This window comes from Triticum aestivum, chromosome 1D (genome assembly GCF_018294505.1).
Source record: "Triticum aestivum cultivar Chinese Spring chromosome 1D, IWGSC CS RefSeq v2.1, whole genome shotgun sequence".
Classification (NCBI taxonomy): Eukaryota; Viridiplantae; Streptophyta; class Magnoliopsida; order Poales; family Poaceae; genus Triticum; species Triticum aestivum.
The window spans coordinates 44773425-44775372 of record NC_057796.1 but is presented as its reverse complement, the minus strand read 5'-3'; the positions used below and the strand labels follow the sequence as shown (position 1 = coordinate 44775372).

General features: G+C 45.2%; 1 protein-coding gene across 1 annotated transcript; it reads right to left on the bottom strand.

The window, feature by feature from the left end:
• Positions 1–276: 276 nt before the first annotated feature.
• Positions 277–1159, bottom strand: LOC123164697 (uncharacterized). The gene is made up of 3 exons (XM_044582249.1): positions 863–1159; positions 667–742; positions 277–573 (listed from the first exon to the last, which is right to left on the bottom strand). The coding sequence occupies exons 1-3, from the start codon at positions 1090–1092 to the stop codon at positions 568–570; spliced, it is 312 nt and encodes a 103-aa protein (XP_044438184.1). The 5' UTR covers positions 1093–1159; the 3' UTR covers positions 277–567.
• Positions 1160–1948: the final 789 nt, after the last annotated feature.

Genomic DNA, 1948 nt, shown 5'->3' with positions numbered 1-1948 from the left:
GCTTCTGTTCGCTTTTCATAAATTAACTGGACATCTCTCTTTTATTTTGTTTAATTAATCGAGTTCCGAGTATCCAACTTAAGAAAAGAAAAAAAGACACGTAAATAATAAGACAACTCTGTCATCATGGTGTTATTAGCTAGTGTATCTCTCTGTTTTTAATCGCATCGGTTCCTTGCCAGTATCTCTGTGTCTTTTACTTGTGCAATTATGCTCTATTTAATCTGTTAATAAAACACAATAGAGATCCTCCACTTGATGGAAACTGAGCAGAAATAAATTGAAGAACAACGAACTATTTTGTTCCTCGAACCCGAAAGATTACAGAAACCAAGATACACAGACATAGCTGAAGTTAGACTCCAGCACCATGCACAATTCCACATTGCTACATCCTAATAATAGCCCATAGGATACGCTCCCCGAATGGGCAATGCTACTTGCAGACGGTACTACAGCAAAATAGTAAAAGGAACCTAATGCATTCTCGCTGAGACGAAAGTAAAGAGGATCTCCATCTCCAATGTGCACTGACTGGGCATGCAACCACCACTGAGCACCGTGAAGCTACATCTGAGAAACAATTAGGCAAAGGTCAGTAGCTTACATTTGCGTTCTGAAATCCGAACCAATGGATGAGATAGGGAGGGGCAAAATGTGCGTTACCTTGGATAGAGAGGCCTGCGGATCTCCTACCTTCTCCAGGGCCGCCGAGACAAGGATTTTCACGGCGAAAACGATGCTGCAGATCGACCGCAGGCTTAGCTAAAAAAATTATTAAACCAAGCAAAACCACACGACCCGTTGGAGTATGTGCTTAATTTGTGAGGATGAGTTGGAGAAAAGAGACAGAGAGACATACGGCTCGTAGTCGTCGCTGTCGAGATGGAAGTGGCTGTCGCCGACCCCGCCCTCGCCGACGAGGTGCGCCGAGATCGTGATCTTCTCCCCCGAGTCTTCAGCCGGGTACCGCACGGTCATGGTCACCTTCTTCCCGACCTTCTTCCCTCTGGACAGATCAGCAGCCACGAGGCCGGTGAGGAGCAGGAAGAGGAAGACCCAGAGGAGGGTGAGGTGGTAGAGCCGTGCCATGGGCAGACTTCGGGCGGAGTGCACAAAACCTACTCCTTGCTACTTCAACTGCGTGGCCGGCCAAGAAGACGAGAGAAGCATATATGGACCGGTTAGGTTAGAGCAGAGCTGCGTGAGCCGCGTGAACAGCTGCAGATGTACTGTTGGCCGTTGGCCCGTTGCCACTGTGTGAATTCCAATTGCAGTTTTACCCTCGCTTATCTAACATGATGATTTTGCCTTCTCAACTGTGCCGATTTTTTTATTAATAATAAATAAAAACTCTGTAATTACGGAAGTGGTAAAGGGCAGGTGGAAATTGTCAGAATAGTAAGACGCTATGAAGAGCAGCGTCCAAGTCTGGACGCCATTGCTAAGTGCGTTCCTTTATGGACGCTCTTATGCACGACGTCCAGCTATGTGGCTCGACTTATTAGGCTCAACCGAGTCCTCTTTTCTCTTCTCTGATATATGTAACAGTTTCTGATCTGCAAACCCTAATACGCATGCAGCCGTCGCTTTTGATCTAGACGTCTCGTAAGCAAGCTCCAGCGGCCAACATCAGCAATCATCATGAGAGTCGTGTTGTCTCGCCGGCCGCTCATCATTAGGAATTTAGGATCATCCACTTGACCTGTAGTTGGCTCATGTGAGTTGTACGCCGTATTGCATCTCCTCTATCAAGTTTTTTGTATAATTCGTTCCATGGTTGCAAGTGTACTGCATACAATATATAGATGATTGGATTTTTATTCCTGGTAATATAATTGGTAATTGTCTAGTTTATGAGAACTGATAGGTCGTGAAAAATTCAACCTTGAGTCGATAGTAAATCAATTTAAGATTTTAATCTACTTCCTACATGTTCATGTCTGCA

Bases quoted from the DNA above. Each gene is read 5' to 3' on its own strand.
- LOC123164697 (XM_044582249.1), bottom strand. From the start codon at position 1,092: ATGGCACGGCTCTACCACCTCACCCTCCTCTGGGTCTTCCTCTTCCTG. The intron at 743-862 runs GTATGTCTCTCT...GTCGATCTGCAG, and splicing joins GACAGCGACGACTACGAGCC to CATCGTTTTCGCCGTGAAAA.